We start from the raw sequence: 24,609 nt of genomic DNA on the forward strand, positions 1-24,609 counted from the left end.
GTTAGTCGGAGACTAAAACATCTGGTATCCAGCTTCACCCCAGTGAATGGAAGACTTCCTGCAATTCGAATAAAAGCTAAATTCTTCAACATCAGCTTTATTTGCGCTCATGCTCCCACTGAAGAAAAGGACGAACAGACCAAAAATATATTTTACGAGCGCTTAGAAAAAACATATGACAGTTGCCCTGCCCATGACATTAAAATCATTCTAGGCGATTTTAATGCCAAAATTGGAAAGGAGAATATCTTTGGCCCAACAGTCGGGAAATTCAGCCTCCACAGTGAAACATCTGACAATGGTATGAGGCTGATAGACTTTGCAGCTGCAAAAAACATAGTAGTTAGCAGTACCAGATTTAATCATCTCAATATTCATAAGGGCACCTGGCTGTCTCCAGATCAGAAATCAAGAAATCAAATTGATCACGTTGTGATAGATAGAAGACATTCATCGAGCGTGTTGGATGAACGATCGTTCCGAGGCGCAAACATTGATTCGGACCACTACCTTGTTGCAGCAAAGGTACGCACCCGCTTAAACAAAGTACGAACAGACACAACACGAAAGTTAGACATCGGTAAGCTGCAATCACAACAGATAGCCACAGCATATTCCACTCAACTAGCCCAATTGCTTATTCAAAGCACTCCTCATCCCGATAACAAACAGCGCAATGGCAAAGCATTGCCCACTCCATGCAAACAGCCGCAAAATCCATACTTGGATACCACAGACCTCCACAAAGGAATCCATGGTATGATCAGGAGTGTCGTGCTGCCAACGAAGAGAAAAATGCGGCATATAGGGCTGCTTTATAATCCGTAGCAACGTATGCTCTAACTATAGGGGCATAAGTCTACTCCCTATTGCCTACAAGATCGTGTCAGGGATATTGTGCGAACGACTAAAGCCTATGGTCAACGAGATAATTGGACCATACCAATGCGGCTTTAGACCTGGCAAGTCCACCATTGACCAGATATTTACCCTGCGGCAAATCCTGGAGAAGACCCAAGAGATGCAGATCGACACCTACCACCTTTTTGTCGATTATAAAGCAGCCTTCGACAGCCCGCTGCGTTCAAAGGTATTCCAAGCCATGTCTGAATTTGGTATCCCCGCAAAGCTCATTCGTCTTTGCAAAATGACTTTAACTGACACGAGGTCCTCAGTTAAAATAGGAAAGAACCTCTCCGAAGAGTTTGGTACCAAAAGAGGTTTCAGACAAGGAGACAGCCTTTCGTGTGATCTTTTTAACGTGCTGCTGGAAAAGGTTATACGAGAGGCAAACGTCAAAAGAAGTGGCACAATCTACACCAATAGTCACATGTTACTTGCTTATGCTGATGATATAGACATCATAGGCCGATCAGTAAAAGAAGCAACTGATACCTTTATGAAGGTCGAAAGAGAATCTGCTAAAGTGGGTCTGGCGGTAAACGGTGAGAGAAGACCAAGATGATGGTGTCGACGCGCAATGCGTCCATTGAGCTCGGACCAACTGTGGAAGTTCGTTCCTATAATTTTGAGGTAGTAAAAGACTTCGTCTACCTCGGCACCTCCGTAAACACAACAAACGACATCAGTTGTGAAATAAAAAGAGGAATTATATTGGCCAACAGATGCTACTTTGGTTTAAGTAAGCAGTTCAAAAACAAAGCCACATCTCGTCAAACAAAAATAACGCTCTACAAAACACTGATACTACCCGTGCTGATGTATGGCTCCGAAGCCTGGGTACTTGCGCAAGCAGACATGGCAGTGCTTGGTGTGTTTGAGAGAAAAATTCTTCGAAAGATCTACGGACCAATCTGCGTTGACGGTAATATCGACGTCGCATGAACCACGAGCTGTATCTGCTGTACAACGACATCAATATTGTTAAACGTATCGAGATGCAGCGATTGCGTTGTCTAGGCCATATCATAAGAATGAGCGATGATGACCCCGCTAAAAAGGTATATAAACACGGACCGTTTGGCGGTGCACGCCGAATTGGCAGGCCAAGGAATAGATGGCGCAAACAAGTGGATGATGAGATGAAAAGGCGCGGTATTCCAGAAAGCGAAGCAACAAATAGAGAGAATTGGAGATATTTTCTTAGTTCGGCCTATAGAACAAATGTTCTGTAATGGGCCAGCTAAGTAAGTAAGTAAGTAATTAACGAGAAAACGACAAATAAAGTTGTCACTAAATAAAGTTGTCACTTTCATTCATAATTTTTCGTTTTAATTTGACCGATTTTTGTCGGTAACCGAAAAATGCGTGAGAGAATACCACAACTGGTCTTCAATCTATCATATATTTGTGGATCAAGTGACAGAATTTAGTTGTTATGCGAATTATAACAAGTATTTAATCGACCGTGGTGAAACTGCCCTATTCTCCAGCTAACTACAAACCCACTGCCGAACTCTAGCAGACGCATATAATACAGTGTGCCACCTTATTACATTACTCCCCTAGAGGTGAGTAATATCTCCAGAATTCCCTAACCTTACACCATCTGAAATTTCACAGCATCTATGCGGTATACATATCGTAATGTATCCAGATATTTTAGATTCAGGTTCTACCATCGTTAACCCTGATAGATGTTATTCTGAATCTGAACAAGTACTATTCCATAATAAAATATGTCTCTGGAGTTCCGTTCTTCATTTAAATAACATTATAGTACAGATCTCGATAGTTACAAAGAGCAACAAAAATTAAATTTCTTCAAGGTATTCCAAAATCTCAGCTCCCCAGAAACACTTTTAATTAGTATTCTTACCTTTCTCAACTAAATTCACATTGTTTCCTTTTTATCCTCCTTCAACATGTAACCCCTAAACAAACGCGATGGCACTGGTTTCTTTTCATTCATGTCGTTCCGTTATTGTTTTGAGAATTTGTTGTATATAATTCCTTTAAAATGTTTTATCGTTATCACCGGCAATTGTTATTACAGAATCTTTCCCATTTTTATTTTCTGTATTATCAACAGCCGACAAATCATGTTGCTTGGGTAGACTACGGCCAAACCTTAAACGCTGTGGTTTACGTACGACACGTTCGTAAATATTATCGAATATCTCATTATAATCATCATCGTTGTCGGTGTTGGTGCTGTCGGTGCTTCTAGCATCATCATTTTGTAGAGAGTTCATTTGCAAATCAAAAGGACTACGTAATGGCATTGTGGGATCACTACGTCTACCGAAACGTAATCGTAATGAGGGAGATCTTATGGTTTTCTGATTTACATCGCCAAACCAACGTTTTTCGGGTAGTTGAGTTAACATATCCGGATCACTGCGCCTACCGAAACGTAACCTTAGCGAAGGCGATCTTTGGGCCTTACGTTGTAACTGGTATTCACGTTGTAATAGATTTTCATAAAATGAATTAAGAGAATCTGTTAAAAAGGAAGAGAATTAAGATATGTTAAATAGAAGAGAGATAAATTTGTGATAACTAACCTCTTCCACCCATTGGCATATCTGCTGCAGCAGATTGTACGGAACTGTGCATCAATATAATTAAAAATGTGCCAAATAGAAGATTACACAATAATTGACTTTGGAAGTGCATTTTAATACAGCATGTAAATCTGAAAAAGAAAGGAATACAAATCGTTAGGAATAATAAACAATTTTCTTTCATTTACAATTCATAATTATCAGTATGAATAATTAGAAAGTTGTTTCAAAACGTCCTAACTAAAAACTGTTTTCGATATATGGCTTCGATGGCACGTGTTACCATTAACTGTTTATCATAACATTTCGTATTTAGTGTTTTTGGATCAAATAGCAAAAATTCAAACAATGTGTCATTTCCCCCAGAAATATATTAATTCCCACAATAAAAAGAATTTTAAGTAAAATATCAATTGAGAAGTTTCATTTATAAATACAATTTGTAATACCATTGTGGTATCATTTATCAAGATAATCATTGACAACAATACAAACATCATTGTAATTATCACACATTTTCTCGTCAAAATCTACAACATTGTTATCATTGACACATATTATCCAATTTAAATGCAAAGATACAAATGACCATAAACAAAACATTAAAATTGCAATTAGAATTTGTTTACTTTTGGGTGTGTAATAGTGACAATAAAAAACATTTGTTGAAAAAATACAAATGCAAAACAAAAATGTTTATTTTATTGTTTGTTCTTTAATTTTTATTGTTTCCAATATTTCGACTGTCATCGACAGTCATCTTCAGGGATATTATGTTTGTGAGAGAAGCTACAGGTTTGTTGCACTGTCTACGCTAAACGGTTTAGCGTAGACAGTGCAACAAACCTGTAGCTTCTCTCACAAACATAATATCCCTGAAGATGACTGTCGATGACAGTCGAAATATTGGAAACAATAAAAATTAAAGAACAAACAATAAAATAAACATTGTTTTATTCGAATGACCTAAAGCCAAACTAATCCTCAACATTGAAATATTTTTGTTAAAAATTTTAACCCTCATGCGGTTCATCAAAGGGATATTTTTTGTCCTTTTTTCGAAAATCTTTCAAAAACTCATTAAAAATGTGATCGTATCAAATCCGAATATTCTACAAAATTGTTCGCCATAAAATTTTACTATAGGTCTCAGAATACACCAAATCTGTAACTTTTGTCTAATCGCCAGGAATCTCTAAAAATAAAAAAACACGTTTTAGGATTAAAGTCGGACTTCATCTGATTTTATTCAAAATTGTCCCACAAAACATAATTGTAGAGAGATGATGTCAGAGACAAAAATATTCTTCGTCAAATTTCACTATAGGTCACCAAAGAAATTAGATGTCTGTTTACATTCTGTAGCATGAAAATTCAGTATCAATTTTGCTGAAAAAACATGAAAGTATTTCCCAATTTTTTTGATGAAAAATTTTTCCTTCTTTTTTCTAGTTGATACGTAGAAGTAATATAAAACTTGGCTATAGGTGAAAAGTGTCAAAGGATGAAAAATTCTACACAAAATTTCACTATGAGTTTCAAAATAAACCATAAATCTATGTACACTATTTCCTTAAAAAAATTAGATTACAAATTAATATATATTAGGATGAAATTATATGTTTTAATTTTGGACTGTTAATTTTACATAATTCCATACTGGATCAAAATCTAGCAAAATCCTTTACTTTTTGGGAATATTGTTAAAAAAAGAAATGTTCCAAATAAAATTTCATTATGAGTCTCTGAATAAAAGAAATCTGTAACCATAACATATAACATTATTAGCAGCACTTGTTTTTGATATATAGGTTTTAGAGCCATATTTTCCAATTTTCATACAGATTGTCGGTGTGATTGAAAAATATAAATATATTATTGATGTTATTTCATTATAAATTAATACAGAAGATGTTGTGCGTTGAATTTAAACAGCTTTAAAAACATTTGTGGTGAATATATATTTGAAAAATATAAAAAAACCCAGATCGGACCTGCCAAAATTGCGTATTTTTAATATTGCAACTTAAATTCCGTAGTTAGGATAAGCCATTGGTTACTTATATTGTATGCGAAAATACATAAGAGGTCTGCGGCTATGGTCCAGTGAAAATGTAGGCGTCATATGGGCTCTCACATGCACAATTTGGTGTGGTCCAAAAAAACAACAATGATGGGACTCACTCCTACTTCGGTGGCATTTACGGAATAAACCTTAGAAATGAGTTAAAATTTTTAACAAAAATATTTCCCACACCCTCCTAGGTAAAGTTCCCAACGACACTATATACCTGAAATGCAAGGATTCCAAGATATCTAAACTCGAATATTTTGAAAAATTTAAAAATGGGCGGAATTTTCCCCGCCTATTTTGGTTACTTTCCGATGTAAACTTTAAAAACGCCGATACACGTTCTCATATTTTTAGCTCTACTTTCATAATCTACTCGATTTTTCTTGTCATTTTTTTGTGTCGCACAGTGTAATCATAGTTATACATACAATAAAAGTTCAACTTTTATTTTCTGCATTTTTTCCCACTGTGTGTCGCAAAGACAGAATCAAACTTCTACATGAGAACGTTATAAAATGAAAACGGTGTTATAAAATAATAAAAATAAGACAGAGAAGAAATAAATTTTTTGAAAAAAATTAAATGTTTTCTTAGAATTTCAGGAGCTGTGTGGGTTACGTCTTTTGGTATAGCATATTTTGAAATGCTAAAAGACGTAACACACAATTTATTAAATATACATTTAACGAAACTAGTATAAATAAAAAATTATAATCAAATTAGAACTGACTTATTGGCCTACGCGGTTAAGCTAACTTTAAATAAGCAATCTGAAGGTGTTGAGTTCAATTCCCAGTCTAACGGTAATAATTCAATGAACCACAATTAGGTGAACTATCTATTCCAAACATCACTATAATTATTTATAATTTAAACTGTATAAGACTATATTTAAATCTCAATATAGGAATTCTGTAACTTTTATCGATTCAAAAGTTGTTAAATTTTTTTTTGTTTTTGTAACAACTACAAAACAAACAAATGAAAATGTTGTAAAATATTACTCATTGTATATTTTACAACATTTTCATTTGTTTGTTTTGTAGTTGTTACAAAAACAAAAGAATTTAAAAATTTAATGAATAGGGGGGCTGTTTATGTCAATTTATGGAAAAAATATAGTTAATATAAATTAAGTGATCTCTAACAATTTAAATGAAACTTTTAATTCTCATGAAGAATTTTGTCATAAAAGTAGAATGGAGCACTCCTTCAAAATTTCCGGAACTTCTCTGTGGTAGAATCTGTTAGTCGTCTTTGATATCAGTTTTAAAACAGATTATACCGCTAGCATCATAAGCCAATGATCGCAGTTTATTGACTATAGGATCTACTGTCTTTTTGTCTAACTAAACCAATAAAGTAATTTTCTTTGTATTGGAACGACGTGTATTTTGAGCATGGGGCGATTTGTGTGGAAGGAAAAAAACCTTAATGGGCCCTTCGCGTTTCTGATTACTGGGATTGAACTGAGCAAAAAAGTCCACTGGACCATATGTCTACGATGAAAATCGAGCCTCCCGATTTTGACTTGAAGATTTTTATTGACGTTTTTTGATATTTTGTCATATAACAGCCAAACCATTGAGATTTGCTATCTTTTTTCACAACGGATTTCTATTGATCCTTTTTCCTTTTAAAGGAGTGAATAATATGTTTCGAATAAGCTATTATTTGTTCAAATAATAAATGTCTAAGTTATTGTGGTTGATTCATATTAATATAATTACTTTGTACTTTAACTGTTTTTTGTTTTGCTTAATATTAATTTTGAAAATTAGGAGAAATTCAGTTTAAGTACAAAGTAATTGTATTGATATGAATCAACCAATATAACGTAGCCATTTATTAACCGATTTGAACAAATAATAGCTTATTCGAAAGATAATATTCACCCCTTTAAAAAGAAGAAGGATCACTAGAAATCCCAGATTGTCACTACTTTTACCATTATAAAATAATAAATCGAAGTGACGCAAACGAACCAAAGGTATTTTCGAAAATACCTTTTGTTCGCTTGGGTCACTTCGATTTATTATTTTATACGATAGAATTTTGTAACAGAACGCTTGAATATTTTTCTGGTCAACTTTTGTAGCACAGTGTCATTTATCGATATTTTCCGAAAAATGAGGAGGCCAAAACTGCCTGAAGGAGCATTCCAATACTTTTGCGATGTACTAGAGAGTTCTTAACTATTGTGTTGGCTACAATTTGGTCCTTGTGTTGGATAGCAAATCTTAATGGTTTGGATGCTATATGCCAAAATATCCAAAAAGCGTCAATAAAAAACTTCTAGTCAAAATCCAGAGGCTCGATTTTCATCGTAGTCATATGGTCCAGTGGACTTTTTTGCTCAGTTCAATTCTAGGAATCAGAAACGCGAAGGGCTCATTAATGTTTTCAAATCGCCCCGGCATATACACGTTTTCCTATCAACGTCTCAACATTCTCGTTACGTACGTTTTGCTGTCAGAAATTGTGAGTATTTCCGTTCGTTCTTTCTCTTGGAAAAATGAGCAATATCGAGGCGACCTGCCTTCACAAAATGATGATGAACATCCGGGTTTCAATTGTCTTGCATTGCTTTCCGAATAATCACTTCCTTTTGGCCGTTTAACATATTCTTTTCCATATATGCGTTTTTAGATGTTTATTTAAATCAGGGCATAGGTCTTCTGTCATCATCTTCAATTTTTTCAATTATGGATTTTTTTTCTGTAAGACATATTAAAAACCATCTAAGCTAAAAGTTGTTGATTAAGACTTAACTACAAAAATAGTATTTGTGATTTTTGAAAAGTAGCCACCATTTTTGAGATACTACTAAAGTAACCCACAATATGATAGGTATTTCCATAAGCTTTCATACGATACACATTTTGTAGTAATAGGATCTGTAGAACCGGGTCTAATCCGGTTTTTGAATATGGACTTTCGGGTCAAATAACCGAATAAGCGGATGCGCTCCACATGAAAATTATACACTTTCGTAATCAGCGCAATTAAACCTACCTGTGGCATAATAATTGCTGGAAAAATCAAAGACTTCATTGATCTTTCATGATGTTTAATTTTAAAATGGTCAAGGTTACGCCTTTTTGTGTTTTATAAAAATTACAGTACGTTGTTACGTCTTTTGGCATTTCTTGTATAGGATGGTGATTTTTAAACGTAGATGCTTAAAATTTTGCCAGATAAGGTATTTTAGCTTTATGTATCAGACCATAAAAAACCGAATTTCGATTCGAATTCGATTATCATATTCTGAGCACTTTAGATGTCAAAACAAGTTCTCTATTAAGACCAGAACCTGTAGATGTTAGAAAAAAACATAATTTGAAGTCATATTTTGAAGTCAAAATTGTCAATTATATCTATATAAATAAAAATCAAATGTCGTTCGTTGGTAATGGCATCAGTTGAGAACGGCTGGACCGATTTCGATAATTCTATCTGTAAAATGTGCGCCAAATGAAACTACTGAACCGATTATCCTAAAATTGCCAGGGAATGTACAGGGATGGCCCCCTTTCAAAATTGTCCAAATTTTGTTAAATTTCAGAAGGGGCGGGGTGCTTGCCCTATACCCTATTTCTTTAAAAAATGCTATATCTTCTTTATATATAAAACTCAATTGTCGTTTGTTGGTAATTGAATCAGTTGAAAACGGCTGGAGCGATTTGGATAATTTTTTGTGGAAATGTTAGTCATAGTCCAGTTTAGGTTTTTATGCAAAGAAAAATTGGCCACGCCCTCTTTTCCGCCCACTTTTATAAATATGTTATATCTACGAAACTACTCAATAGATTTTAATGAAATTTTCAGGGAACGTAGAGTGATGGCCCCCGGTTGAAATAGGCTACATATTTGGTTGAATTTCGGATCGGGCGGGGTACCTCCCCTATTTTTGTAAAAATGCAATATTTGCAACAATTACAAATGTATTGCTTTGAAAATTAATTTCCGAGTCAATGGCGATTGTGTTTCCGACCTTACGTGCTTATTTGGGGCATTAAGACTGGACAACGCCCCCTTTTTTAAATATGTTATATCTACGAAACTACTGAATCGATTTTCCTGAAACTTTCAGCGAATGTACAGGGTTGGTCCCCGATAAAAATAGGCTACATATTTTGTGACTTTCGGATCGGGCGGGTACCTCCCCTATGCCCTATTTTTGTAAAAATGCAATATTTGCAACAAATACGAATGTATCGGTTTGGGAATTTATTTGCGAGTCAATGGCGATTGTTTCTCAAACCTTACGTACTTATTATGGGACTTAAGATCCGACCACGCTCACTTTCTAATTAGGTTATATCTACAAAACTACTGAAGGGATTTTCACGAAAATCGCGATTTGTCTAAACTTTTAAATCTTTATAAATAAAAATCAACTATCGTTCGTTGGTAATGGCATCAGTTGAGAATGGCTGGACCTATTTTCGACTTGGGTTTTTATGCAAAGAAAATTTGAACATGCCCACTTTTACGCCCACTTTTTTCAATTTTAAATTTTTATCATTTCTACAAGAACTGAAATTGCCAGGGAATGTACAGAGATGACCCCCGCTTAAAATAGCCTACAAATTCAGTTGTATTTCGGAAAGGGTGGGGTACTTCCACTATACCCTACTTTTTTAAAAATGTTATATTTACAATAATTACGAATGTTTCTATTTGGAAGTTAATTTGCGAGACAGTTGTGGTTGTGTCTCCGACCTTACCTACTTTTTTAGGAACCAAAGACTTGACCATACCCACTTTTTAAAATATGTTACATCTACAAAACTACTGAACCGATTTTCCTGAAAATGTCAGGGAATCTACAGGCATATTTTCTTGAATTTTGAAGAGGTATATTTAAAAAAACGCCTTACCTTTATGAATAAAAATCAAATGCTGTCATAACGCAACTTAGGTTTTTTGGAAAGCAAAGTTTACCACGCCCCCGAAAACAGGTTACATATTTTATTGAATTCCCTAGAGGGCGGGGTACCACTCTTATGCGATATTTAAAAAAACGTTATATTTGCTAAAATTATGTATGTATCGGAATAAAAATTTTCGGATTAATCTACAATCTAGGTACTTCTTTGGGGCCTATAGGCCCGACCACGCCTGTTTTTTTAATGTGTCATAACTCCAATACTACTGAAGAGATTTCCATAAAATTTGTAGCAAAAGCTCAATGTTTGCCGTTGTTATGTATATTTTATGAATTTCGGAAGAGGTGGGGTACCTTCCCCATGCCTTTCTGTTAAACGCTATATGTATAAGCCACACTCATGATTATATCGGTTTCAGCATACATTTGGTAGGCGATGAAGTTGCGTGCACCCTAGGTACTTATTTGGAGCCAAAATACCGGACCAAGCCCACTTTTTTAATATGTTATATCTGATGACCACGCCGATGATGACCACGCCGACTCTTTTCAAAACATTATTTTTTCAAAACGACTGAACCTAATTTTCAGAATGGAATGGAATGTCCCGTGGTCCAAAATGATATATATTTGTAGACGAATTTCGGGGCCTATTATTTTATAATCGCTATATTTGCCAAAGTTATGAGTGCATCAGGTTGCAAATTAGTTTTCGAGACAACGGTCGTTGCGCCCCCGATCAAGAAAAACTATATATGTACTTAAATGGTGGTCAGCCATGAAAAGCTAAAGCATAAAAGTCTAAATAAGCGGGAGAATTCGATTTAACCATTTTTTTAACTTTTATAATTGGATCGCTTTAGGATAAAGACAGGGACATGGACGATATTAAATCCTAAAAGGCACAAATTGGCGAATAATCCGACAAAGTCCGTAACAGAAAAGAAAGGTTACAGACAAAATCTGTTGATAAATTTAAAATCCTGCTCGGTTTGGATTGTCAAGCATAAAGTCGATAAAAAGCTGTCATTAAAACTCATTACGACGGGCCAGCAACGCGGACCGGGGTCTGCTAGTCTATATAAATAAAAATCAAATGTCGTTCGTTGGTAATGGCATCAGTTGAGATCGGCTAGACCGATTTCGATCATTTTTTCTGTAAAATGTGCGCCATAACCCGACTTGGGTTTTTACGCAACGAAATTTTGACCACGTCCACTTTTTTCAAATTTCAATTTTTGTAATTTCTACAAGAACTACTGAACCGATTTGCCTTAAATTGCCAGCGAATGTACAAGGATGGCCTCCGGTTAAAATAGGATACAAATTTTGTTGAATTTTGGAAGGGAAGGAAGACTCAAAAACCGCTGAACCGATTTTCTTGAAAATTTCAGGGAATGTACGAGACACCCGTGGTGAAAATAGGATGTATATTTTTTAATTTCGGAGAGGGCGATTCATATTGGGTTTGTTATGGCACCCACTATTATTGCCTAGTCCGAACGAAAAAGACACCACTTGTAGAGAATTTTTACATGCCTGAAATACTCTGGAAATGAGATATTTGCATTGTTCGTTGTCAAAACTATGTAACTTTTGAAGCGATAAATTTAGTTTAAGAAATATTTTAATTCTAGTTCCAATAAGTAGCAAGAACGATGTCCAAAAAAAGTATTTATTATCATCGAGTTAAAAACTTATACTAGGACAATTAAGAAATTAATTGAGTTATTAATTATGTTATTTCAAAACACCTTAGTAGTAAAATCAACATAAAATTTAATTGAAACAGAATCTTATAAAAGAACGTTTTGTATTTAGTTATTTTATTATGTTTAACTCTCACCGTAAGTTCTATTAATGGCCAATGTGTCACTATAATCGCTAATATTATTTTATTTATTTTCATTCTAAAGCCCAATATGGTTTTGTCAGATGCAACGATAGCGATCGCTTTATGGGACAGAACAAAATTTTCTGACGTTCTAATTTTCCAATGTTTTACAGGTGTAATTTTCTTTACCGAAGTAAATTTCCCACTTAAAGCATTTTAAAATTTGTTAACTGTCCATAATCGGATTTCTTACTTAAATGGCATATTTGCGTATATTGACTGCAATGCAATATTTGATGTTACCTTATACAAAACTGTGTACCTACGCACATTTATATTCAATAAAGATTGCAACAAAGACGCTATCAAATACATATGTGTATAGTTCTATTAACTATAATTGCAAGAATGTGTATGTTTATAAACACATCTGAATGTGTGAACACCAACAGGTGTTGAATTCAAGGTAAACCATACAAATAATAGCAAACTAAAACAACAGTAAATATATATATATGACACCCTTCATGTATATACCCAGCACACCAATCGTACCGACATCGTAACGAAATCGGGACAAAATTCGGACGATACGTCCGATATCTGATCCGAAATCGTACCGATATCTTAACGAAAGTTGTATGAAGTGGTTGACATAATTTCGGAACGAAATGTCGGAGCTACATCGGATCGATTTCGGTCCGATTTCGTAACGAAATCAGAAGAAAATCCTTGAGAAATTCGGAAAGGAAATTTCTTTTCGACATTCGATCCGAAATCGGAACGAAATCGGTACAAAATCTGAACAATTTCCTCTCCGAAAAATCGTTTAGAAATCGGAAATTGTTCAGACGTGTCGGACATCAGACATTTGGTTTGCTGGGTATACATATGTATATATGTCTGTATTTACATACAAAGTATTAGTTTGGCAATATTAACAATGTACTAACATTTACTTAGAAATGTATTTATTCTAATCAGTTCATGTGGTAAATATTTACGAGAAGATTACATTTAAAATTTAAAATATTAGTAAGGTTTTGATGGAGCAAAATTTGAAAGCGTGTTTGTAGAATGATGCATTTAATATGTATAGTAATGGTATTTGAGGTATTTTGTTAGTTTATGCTACTTGCGTCCACTGAATTAGCTGCAATTTGTCATTCAAAGCTGTCAGCTGTCGGAAAACTTCCTACAAAAAATTATGGACATAAGTCAACTTTTTGTATATTACGGCGTCTCCCAATTTGAGATATTTTATAGGATTTAATCGAACGTCCAAACAATTAAGCAGTAGATTTTTATTTATGGTTCTCTGTGGTTTAAAAAAAAAAAAACTCATTATACAAATTGTGCGCGTAGACGTATTGTATAGCTCTCATATATTTATACCTACAGTCTTTAGGCTAACATGGAAATTCTCTACAAAAAATTGACCTCCATGATTTTTTATGTTTTACCATTTTTGAAATATAGAAGCTCAACAGCGAATCCTCCTCGCCTGCTTCCTGAAAATACTAGTCATGACATTGTTTTAAAAGCAGGCGATGGAGTCTGTACAAAGACCCATTTTGAACTTGTATATCCAAAAATTGTAAAACCTAGGAAAACTCATAGAGATTAATTTTTAAGAAAATTTTCACAGCTACAACCTTTTTTCTTGTCCTAGTTCGATAGGACTTGCCGTTTTCAAGCAAAATCCTGAAAACCTAAAAACATTTAAAAATGTGATCTTTGACCTCGATTTATTTAAACATCCCTTCAGCGACTTTTTTAGTTATTTTTGTTTAATTTTTCTTATCTATGAATATTGCAGTTTCAGAATCCGCGAAAACTTCCCAGGGATAAGCACATTTTAATGTTATTTAAGGCGAACCGTGTCATATATCTATATATGGGGGTTTCTGAGTGAAATCGGACACTTTTTCAAAATGAGGTTTTTGATTTCCTAGATGCCGCTCATCAGCAAAACATTTCAGTGCATTTAGATTTGTTTGGACCAACGCACTATAGGTCAAACAGCCCATTTTACTGGCCAAAAGTCAGATTCCGCACTTTGTATTTTCCCTTATTTTGTGTTACTTTCTTGTAAGAAACACTTCAAATATAATAAAAATAAATTTTGTTTTTGTATGAGAAATTATACCATTACATGGTAGGCTGCCAAATATGTATTATCCAAATATCTTCAAAAACTTGTTAACGAAATATGTTTACTTGTATACGTTCAGGGTGAAACAAAATCACAATATTAGCATAAGTAACGATTTGATTAGAAAGTATTCGATATCTATTTATCAAAAATGCCCTCCTATCATCATTTATGTGTATAAATAGTTATTAAATAAGTGTTAACTTTGAATTTTCGAAGAAAGTAGAACATTTTGAGGTTATGTACGCTTTGAAAGTCTCGGCAATGAAAGTGAAAATTGAAATTGGTTCATTAACTCGTGCCGAATGCTGAAAATTTTATGTGATTTTGCGTAAATTTGCTCGACAAGAATTATACAAATTTTTTAGGTTACCATATTTTCCATAATATTGATTTTTTTGAAGACAGGGTTAAACCTCTTACCAAATAATGTTAGCCAAATTGGAGTCTACAGCATTCTGCTGTGTTCTAAAGTCAAATTATGTACTAATCTTTTATAAATAAATACAGTTATAGTCAAAATATGTCACATCATATTGTGGGATTTTCAAGGCAATAATTTTAAGGCATATTCACATTAAAACTAAAACGAAACACAGCAAAAAAGCTCCTGGACTTGTCGGACGTCGACGCCTTCAATTCTGTAGACAAATAACAGACCTTCCAGTTTTTGTCCCCAAAGGGTTAAGGTACCAATTGTGTATTTGGTCCATAAAGAGTTAATTTTTTGGCCCACGTCGTTCCATTTTTCTCCCTGAACCTAAAAACGCTATATTAACTTAAACCAAATACTTGTTTTAACTTTAAGACTTTTGGCCAATCACTGTGCAACATGAAAATTATTAAGCATATTCTGACTCAACAATGTGATAGAAGACTAAAAAAGAGAAGACACGTGTCTTTTCTCGGGTTTTTGGTTACAGCTATCAAACCGATCACATTTCAAGCAAACAACCAACTACAGAAATGTACTTCAGATCTCTGTAAACATTTTTCTAGTACATATGAGCTCTGTATATACGGTTCTTAAAGGTCAAAATAGCAAAGCAAATGGGATTTTTATCCTGTTTTCTCTGATTCTGGTCCACAGATGCTAAACCGTGCAATATTCAAGAAAACAACCAACTACAATAACAGCAAAGACATCAATGAACAACTTTCTGGAACACGCGAAATGTCTATGAACGGTTCTTAATGGTAAAAATAGCAAAAAAAAAATTAAAAATATTCAATTTGTATACTTTTTTCTTCGATTCCGGTCCAAAGATACTTAACCATTTAAAAATTATGGATACAGTCAACTACAAAATGTACCTAAGATTTCAATAAACAACATTTTAGAACATATGAAGACTCTAGGAACGATTTTTCAAGTTCAAAATTCGATTATTTCAGATCATTCTTTCCTGTTCAGGTCCGTAAATAACAAACCTTTGAAATTTCGTTGAGTTTTTAACAATTTGTTATTTCCAAACCTGAGATGGGGAAATGTTAAAAACAAATTTAATTGTTCGTGGATTTTAGCCCTGAGAATCATTTCTAGAATCTTAATTGTTCTAGAAAGTTGTTTATTGAAATCATAGGTACATTTATGAGGTTGACGGTATCCTTAATTTATAGATGTAAAGTATAAAAATTGAATATTTTCAAAAGTGTTTTGTTATTTTCACCATTAAGAACCGTTCATAGACATTTTGCGTGTTCCAGAAACTTTTTCATTGATGTCTTTGCTACGTTATTGTAGTTGGTTGTTTTCTTGAATATTGCACTGTTTAGCATCTGTGGACCAGAATCAGAGAAAACAGGATAAAAATCCCATTTGCTTTGCTATTTTGACCTTTAAGAACCGTATATACAGAGCTCATATGTACTAGAAACATGTTTATAGAGATCTGAAGTACATTTCTGTAGTTGGTTGTTTGCTTGAAATGTGATCAGTTTACAGAAAAATTTTAAAAGAACTTTGAACTTGGCAATTTTGGCCTTGCAGATGAAGTTTGATTGATTATACGTGTTCACAATTTTTATTCTTAAAGACAAGAGTTACAACTTTGCCTTTGAGATAAATTCAAATTTCCTAACGGTTTGGGAGATATTGTCTTGACAAATGACCCTTTTTTACATCAATGCCTCAAGCCTTTGGAGGCCTATAACCGCGAATGTTGATGAGATAGGGAAAAACGGCGAGACACGTGTCTTCTCTTTTTTGGTATTCTATCACACTTTGGTGTCAGAATATGATTAATAAAACATGACTCAAAAAATTACACACAGTGTATTTAAATTGGACTGACAATATTGAGATTTATAATTTCAGATATACTATAAAACTCCAGGAACGTTATGAAAAATATTTCGATTTAAATAAAGTTAAATGAATGAAAATACTTTATAACATGGAACGGGAACGTCGCATCAATGTATGCTGCAACCCTCTAAAGCATCGGTCAAAAAAAGATTTTTGACCAGCTTCTGCACAGTTGCAAAAGCATGGGGCTTAAGCCGTTCCCATTATCTGTGTTCAGTTGCAGGAAACGTTTATTTTCATTAAAAACATATTCCACTTCCTATAAAAACTAATGGACACTGCGAAGAAGAAACTTTACATGAATTTCTAGATGAAGCTGCTACTGTAACAACGTTTTCCTCTGAATTGAGTATTGATACGCAATTGCCAATCGTAAACAAAGCTTTACCTTTATTGAATATACGTTTAATAAATGAAAATTCTTTAAATAACCAGTACTATCTGAAAGAAAAATACGAAAAAATTAATCGAGGAGCATAATGAGAATCTTTATGAAAATTCTTTGAATTTTCAACATATGCTGAAGGACCTAAAGGATAAATTTGTTGATGAAAATACTAGTCGTGACCAGAAAATGCATATATTGACATTATTAGCAGATTCTTGGAGCATAAATAAGATTTGTGACATCATGGGAGCAACAAAACACATGGCAGTTGTTTCGAAACATTTAAGGGAAAAGTAAGGTGTTATGACTGCTCCAGAGAAAAGTAATGTAAATAACATCTTTTTAAACGAGTTTGATTTATTAAAGATTTTAAAAATAAAAAACTTACTTATAGTACGGCCCATATCTCCTGACAATAAAAATAAAGTTATCGAATTCTACAAAAGTGATGACATTAGTGTCAATTTGCCTGGGGAAAAGGATTTTATTTCTGTGAGAAATGAAGACGGACAAACACATCACATTCAAAAAAGACTTATTTTGTGCAATATAAAAGAACTTTATAAAACATTTAAATACCAATATCCTAATTATTGTATCGGATTTTCAAGTTTTGCGTCTATTGTAAAGAAGAAGACTTTTTTGAGCTTTAGGCCAATGTCTATGAGACCTCAACATTAGCTGTGTCTTTTTACGTGATAATTAGTAATAATTATTACTAATGTTGCAGATTTTGACAGTTGTATAAAGGAAAAGTTGCTGAAAAAAATGTTTCAGCTACATTTAGTAAGTAAAAAGACACCCCTATTGCTGGATCTAGTGGTGTGTGTGCTACACATCAGAATATTAAGCTCATGATGTTAGACGCTAACTTAGCTGCATTAACAAATGACGAACCAGTGTCTCTAGCACTATATAATGACTACTTCAAACTGACTTTGTGTCCTTCGCCATCATCCGAATGCCATTTTGGGAGATGTTTACAATGTCCAGGGATCGATGTTCTAAAAAATGTGTTGAACAACTTATTAGACGACATTAATCTTGAAAATGTCACGGATATCTAACCCTCTGGAATTATATGACTGGGCATCCGAGCCGAGTAATCTACCAAATATCAAAGTGGTATTTTCTCCAGAACAGGATTACTTAAATAGGAAAGATGATTTGAATTTAAGATATTCAATTGGTAAACCTATCGCGGGCACACAAAAACTTCATTCAGTAATACCCACTAATGCTGGTACAATAATTGCTAAGCCATTTTCGAGACCTAAAAATGAACAAGTTTTTAAAATATTTAAAATAAATTCCTAAACAAAACAAAAAATAGTAATCAATCGAATCCCATTACCAACTAGGACTTAAAATTTTTGTAATTGGTAGTAGTTTAATACACAAAATTTAAAGAAAATCGAAGGGGTCAATCATTTTTAAAAATTGATTTTAAATATTAAATCGCGAATATAGCATCCAAGCCCCCTGTGCAACATTTTTTTATTAAATAGCTGACAGAACAACAAAACACACAAAAAAGATTTTTTCAAATTGGACCGATATTAAAGAAGTTATGAGTATTTCTTTGCATATAGTTTTTACAGAACTTTTTCAAGGCGCCATATCTCTGGAGCCGTTGGTCTAAAAAAATCTGAAAATGTGAATATAACACAGCAAAAAATAAAGTAATCAAAAACCTCATTTTGAAAAAAAACGTCCGATTTCACTCAGAAAGCCCCATACATAAAAGAAAATGATATTAGTTACAACGCGTATAACTCAAGAACGGCGGAACTGATTTTAAAAATTCGCGCCAATTCGGAATGGTCTCATGGCAGAAAAGGATAAAACCTAACAAAACCGCGACAAATCCCCGAAAATTTGCAAAAAAAATATTTTGAAGAATATTGTTTTTTCCACACATTTCTTTGGAGGTTTTATTATTTATTTCATATGTATTTGCCCCTTTTGTAAATTTTTAGCGAGAATCGTATGTACAAAAACGTTATGTGACAATTTATGCTTCTGTTTTGTCAACCTAAATATTTGAAAGTTCAAAAAATTGTTTTGTTTGCTGCAAGTAATTTGATTTGAAATATATGAAAGTAATGAAAAAGAATTTTGCGGATTATTTGGGAATGTTTTCGGTGTTCATTTCATGATTTGTAACAGTAAGTAACTAAAAAAAGATTTTTATGTGATTGTGATATTCACATATTCTAGTACTGCCATCAGAAGATTTGAAAGATAGTTTACTATATAGCGGTGACCAAGAAAATGCAGGGCACCGTGTAAAAATGGACAAACATTGGACATACAAAATTAACCTTCACCAAAATATTTCTGCAAGCATAATTGATTTTGGCTATAACAAAAAACGAATATTTACACTATATCGAAACATCGACTTTTGCCGAAAATATTCTGCAAGATTTATTTGTAACTCTAGCAAAGACCATGTGATAAAAAACATATCGAAAAATTTTCTGCAAGGATAGTTGATTTTAGCTAAAAAATAAGAAAAAACGAATATTTACACCATATCGAAACATCGACATTTGCCGAAAATATTCTGCGAGAAAAGTTTGTACCTCTAGCGAAGACCAAGTAACAACTTTTGTCAGTTTCTATTGTATATATAACGTCACTTACGCTGAAACAAGTAGAAACGGCGTTAAAACGACTGGGTAGAATTACTACACCCTACACCATAAATTATATTGAAACCAGATTTCAACCTTTACGGTTGGATAATGTTACTGAAACTCTAAAAATAAATGTTTATTCCAACTATAGTCTTCGTCTTCATTTTATTCATTCCTGTAGTGTAATGCGGCTAAAATCTTGAAAATATCGCAAACCTTTCTACGGGGCTGTATGGGGTCTATCAAAACGTGAACCTGTACTGAAAAATGTCTGGGGCAAAGGTTTGAAGCACTAACGAAGGCTAAAAATTATATTCCGGCCATTTTGATGTCCGGAGGTACTGTTGTATGGGGGTTATATCAAAACGTAGACCTATACCGACAGGAATATTACATACCGAATTCCAAACGTCCTAGTAATAGAAACTTTTGTTCCAAATTATAAAGTTCTATATTAAATATTGCCTGCTGTATTTTGATTCCAACAGACAATTTTATGCTGAAGTACGATTCACTAACAAGTTTTGTGAGTTACCGACAAAAATCTGTAAAATTAAAACGCAAAATTATGAATAATAATTCAAATAAATGTTGACAACACTGTTGCTATCGGTAGAACTTTACTAGTACTTTTTATTAGCGTTAATAATTTAATAATCGGTATAGACAAAAAATTGGGATTTTGGCAATGAAAATCGATTTCATTGTGCGGCGCATCAACAGAATAAACAATTTCGCGAACAACAGGATTTTTATGTTTATATATTTTGTCATTATAATAAAAAACTAAGCTTCCGCGTTGGGAAAACAAGGTTTCTTTATAAAATCCTTGCAGAATACTTTAGAGTCCCACACAATTTTCTCTAATTTTTCGTATTAAACCAAATTATATAAACTTTTTTAATAATATCCAAACAAACCAGTTTTCCTCTTTTGTTGTTTGGTTTCACATTATTTCATACGTTTCCTAGATTTTGTGGGTATTTATACCCTACACCACTATGTGGTAAGGGGTATTATGTGTTAGTGCATTTGTATGTAACATACAAAAGGAAGCGAGATAGACCCATAGTTCCTTCTAGGGATATACATAGAATCACTTTCTGAGTCGATTTATGCATGTCCGTCCGTCCGTCCGTCCGTCCGTCCGTCCGTTCGCAACATACAGGTCGCATTTGTTGACCGATTTCGCTGAAAATTGGGGAATACCATTTTTTTAGCCGTCGGAAGATCAAGTTCGAAGATGGGCTATATCGGTCCAAGTTTTGGTATAGCCCCCATATATATTTTCGGCCGATTTCACGTATTTTCTGTAACACGCACGCTATATATGTCCGATTTCGATGAAATTTGGAATGTGTGACTGAATTCAGTCTAGAAATAAATGTGCCAAATTATATCGAAAGCGGTTCAGATTTGGATATAGCACCCATATATATTTTCGGCCGATTTCGCGTATTTGCTGCTCCAAACACGCTATATATTTCCGATTTCGATGAAATTTGGAATGTGTGACTGAATTTTGTCTACAAATAAATGTGCCAAATTATATCGAAATCGGTTCAGATTTGGATATAGCTCCCATATATATTTTCGGCCGATTTCACGTATTTTCTGTAACACACACGCTATATATGTCCGATTTCGACGAAATTTGGAATGAGTGACTGAATTTTGTCTAAAAATAAATGTGCCAAATTATATCGAAATCGGTTCAGATTTGGATATAGCTCCCATATATATGTTCGCCCGATTTCACGTATGCGATGTACCAATCACGCTATATACGTCCGATTTTAATGAAATTTGGAATGTTTGACTGAATTTGGTATAGAAATAAGTGTGCCAAATTATATAGAAATCGGTTCAGATTTGGATATAGCTCCCATATATATTTTCGGTCGATTTCACGTATTTTCTGTACCAAACACGCTATATATTTCCGATTTCGATGAAATTTGGAATGTGTGACTAAATTCAGTCTAGAAATAAATGTGCCAAATTATATCGAAATCGGTTCAGATTTGGATATAGCACCCATATATATTTTCGGCCGATTTCGCGTATTTGTTGCTCCAAACACGCTATATAAGTCGGATTTCAATGATATTTGGAATGTGTGACTGAATTCGGTCTGGAAATAAATGTGCCAAATTATATCAAAATCGGTTAAGATCTGGATATAGCTCCGATTTATATTTTACATATTCACAGTGGTGTAGGGTATCATATAGTCGGCCCCGCCCGACTTTGATCCTTTCCTTACTGGTTTTAATTTATTTTGATTCAGTCTCTAAGGTCGGATAACTTGGATTTACTCCCAGAATTTTCTAACATTTTTTTATTTTCCACGAAAATATAAACAAAAAACCAAATGCTGTTAACGATTTATTCTAAAATGTTATCAATGCAACAAAAAATGAAAAATTTATTTTTTTTCACATGAGAATAAACATTTTTGGAACGCGACGAGATTTGAAACCATGATTTTTTTTCTTAACCCATGTACAAAAATTCGTTGTCTTTCTAGCAACATTTTTTATTTTTTTTTTTAAGATTTTTCCTTTTTAAGGGCGAAGGCCATTATTTTTGAGATTTTAATTAAAATAATTTTTTTAATTTTTGTTTATAGAATTTTGTCTAAAGACTAAAATATTATCATTGCAACAAAAAATGAGAAATTTATTTTTTTCACATGAGAATAAAAATTTTTTGAACGCGACGAGATTTGAAACTAGGATTTTTTCATAACCCAAGTACAAAAATTCGTTGAAAAAAATCCAGGTTTCAAATCTTGTCGCGTTAAAAAAAAAAAAAACTTTTATTCTCATGTGAAATTGAGAAATGAAAATTTCTCATTTTTTGTTGCAATGATAACATTTTAGAATAAATCGTTAACAGCATTTGGTATTTTGTTTATATTTTCGTGGAAAATGAAAAATCTTTAGAAAATTCTGGGAGTAAATCCTCGTTATCCAATTTGTCACTTGCATATACAAAATTTCTTGTGAAAGCCATAATTTGTCTTTGAGAAATTATGGCTTTCACAAGAAATTTTCTGTAAATAAATCTTTCCAAGAAATTGTTATTTCATATTGATCTTTGGTATTTTTGCTTTTAATTTTGCATCGTTAATTGTATGCAATAATAAGCCACAAAACACTTTTTATATGGATGTACATTTTTTAATTTTTTCACACAGATAACATTTCCCACTCAAATAAAAATCTTTTGCTTGTTTCGCAAAAAAAAATCAAATAAACAGTATAGCCTATTTTAATTTTTATCAAATTTTCCAAGAGCAATACAATATTGTTTATGAAACACATATACAAATATAAATTTATGAACATGTCAATAAATAAATATATACAAATCCGATATTTTATCCTTAGATTTTGTCAACTTCTTCATTTTCATTCCTTTCATATTTTTATTTATTTTGGACTTTCTATATTTTTAACACACATCATATTTTGAATTTGAATCTTTTATTTATCTGTTCTTTTTTTTTGTGGAATTAAAACAGAAAGATATTTTTAGAACACTTCACATATTCACCTTATGTTATTACTGACTCTAATTTATTCAATATTTTTTATTTTATTTATTTTTTCTTAAAAATATATTAGATTTGTCCGCTTTAATACAAAAAACAAGTTTTCCAAAATCACAATTATTTCAAAACTGACATTTTTGTCAGTTTTTTAATAAATAAACTTTTTCAACACATTTATTTTAATTTGCTTATATCCATTTTATTTCCCAAAACGATTAGCTTACCTTTTGATGGTAATATTGAAATTAATTTATTTAATGCTTGCCTTCACTTCTCGTTAAGACTTTTAAAATAATTTTCTATATTTTTAAAATTTTCCTTTTTTTTATGTATTTAATTCCAAACACATTAAAAAGAAAATTCTCTTATTTAAATTTCAACTTGGTTTAAAGCACAATAATCACTCTTTTTCTTTTGTTTCAATAAATGTAACTGTTTCTCAGTATTCCACCGCTTTAATCCACCGCTTTGTTATTAACAAACGTTCGCGACAACGTGTTAACAACGAATGTCTATCAGACCAAAGAGCCAAACGTTTATATACAACACGCAACAAGATTCAATACAATGATGTCCGTTATCCTGTCTGTCGACATTCGTTAAAAAAACCTTCGGCATTCGAAATAACGAACATCCTGTTGCTTTGCCTTTTAGAATATACATATGTGTGTGTAAATGTGGTTGTTTGTATGAGTGTTCCCTTGAATAGAGTTATATCACCAACAACAATTGGAAACAGATGCAATGAAAGCTTCTTGCATGGTTGGTGGATTGGCTATATTTGTGGTGAAATTTTCTTTTCAATATGTGGATTATGTATATAAGTCTATGTAGTGTATATTGGTATAAGTATAGTGACAAGAAGGTGATTTCATGATATCTACAGCTAAGACATCGTCGTTTTCTAAGAAATGACTTCAGATTACCGCATAGACCATAGACTATGAAAGGATTTCAGTTGGTAGCTGACAAGAAAAGACTAATTTTTTTAAAACGCATCTAAATTGCTCACCAAAACATTGTTGTGTATACTTTTTCTCAATATCTAATCCGTCAGGGTTCTTTCCCTCTATGCGTGTGTATGTATATGTACAGTAGGCGGTCCTTAAGCTTTTATGTTCTCATGAATGAATGAAATACGTCTCCTTTTGATGTTCTTATTTCATTTAAGCATTTTTAGGGATGACAATTTTGGTCAATTTCAATTTGTATAAGGAGGAATAATACGGCCTTGTCTTCAACCGTAACAGAAATAACATTATATTAAATTATTTTTAAGAGGATGCAGAGA

The 24,609-nt window shown here is 33.1% G+C and overlaps 1 protein-coding gene across 1 annotated transcript; it reads right to left on the reverse strand.

The window, feature by feature from the left end:
• Positions 1-2,779: 2,779 nt before the first annotated feature.
• LOC141394091 (short neuropeptide F-like) lies at positions 2,780-23,879 on the reverse strand. The gene is made up of 3 exons (XM_073967938.1): positions 23,543-23,879; positions 3,468-3,598; positions 2,780-3,403 (listed from the first exon to the last, which is right to left on the reverse strand). Exons 2-3 carry the CDS (start codon positions 3,577-3,579, stop codon positions 2,916-2,918), a joined length of 600 nt encoding a protein of 199 aa, XP_073824039.1. The 5' UTR covers positions 3,580-3,598; positions 23,543-23,879; the 3' UTR covers positions 2,780-2,915.
• Between the last annotated feature and the right edge of the window lie 730 nt (positions 23,880-24,609).

The sequence above is a fragment of the Musca autumnalis genome, unplaced genomic scaffold (genome assembly GCF_047663935.1).
Source record: "Musca autumnalis isolate F117 unplaced genomic scaffold, ASM4766393v1 scaffold_2, whole genome shotgun sequence".
Lineage (NCBI taxonomy): Eukaryota > Metazoa > Arthropoda > Insecta > Diptera > Muscidae > Musca > Musca autumnalis.